Source organism: Haliaeetus leucocephalus, unplaced genomic scaffold (genome assembly GCF_000737465.1).
Source record: "Haliaeetus leucocephalus isolate CR32 unplaced genomic scaffold, Haliaeetus_leucocephalus-4.0 Scaffold1000, whole genome shotgun sequence".
NCBI lineage: Eukaryota > Metazoa > Chordata > Aves > Accipitriformes > Accipitridae > Haliaeetus > Haliaeetus leucocephalus.
Genome location: NW_010973436.1, coordinates 1,552,147 through 1,552,692, shown reverse-complemented (window position 1 = coordinate 1,552,692; position 546 = coordinate 1,552,147). Strand labels below are relative to the sequence as shown.

The 546-nt window shown below is 70.3% G+C and overlaps 1 protein-coding gene across 1 annotated transcript in view; it reads right to left on the bottom strand.

The window, feature by feature from the left end:
- CELSR2 (cadherin, EGF LAG seven-pass G-type receptor 2) overlaps positions 1–546 on the bottom strand; it is a gene marked incomplete at its 3' end in the record, with an annotated part of 23,724 nt that overhangs the window by 14,811 nt on the left and 8,367 nt on the right. The window contains exons 6-7 of the mRNA XM_010584768.1: positions 311–468; positions 31–211 (exon numbers count right to left, since the gene is read on the bottom strand). Of these exons, the coding sequence (XP_010583070.1) occupies positions 31–211; positions 311–468 (339 nt within the window). The remainder of the gene's footprint in view (positions 1–30; positions 212–310; positions 469–546) is intronic.

The window sequence follows — 546 nt, the reverse complement described above, 5'->3', positions numbered from 1 at the left end:
CCCCATACCCCCCTGCCCCCCTCCCTGTGCACCCCTGTGCCCCTCACCGGGCAAGGTGCCATTGTTGGCGATGAAGGCGGCCATGTCGACGGGGCGCTGGTCAATGTGGAGGTGCCGCATGCACCCCACGAACTGCCGGCTGCGGATGGGGAAGCTCTCGGGCAGGGTGGGCACGCCGCCCAGCAGCAGCGGCCCCGTCAGATCCAGCGACCTGCAGCACCCACCGTCACCCATGGGGACCCCGAGGGACCCCCAAGGGACCCCTAACCCCCCCCACCCACGGGGACCCCAAGGGACCCCCCCGCCTTACTTCTTGCTGCCAGACTGGGTGCCCTGGGCAGCACAGGAGTAGTTGCCCAGGACGGGGCCGAACCGGAGAGCCATGCCGGTGTCACAGTCGTCCACTGTCACCACGGCCACTTTCTGCTCCGAGGGGCCCTGGGGCAGCCCTGACCGCCCCAGCACCGGCTGTGGGCAACACCTGAGCCGTGGGACCTGGGCTGCCCCCAGCCCCGCAGCCTTCATCTGGCTCCTCGTCCTCCCTCT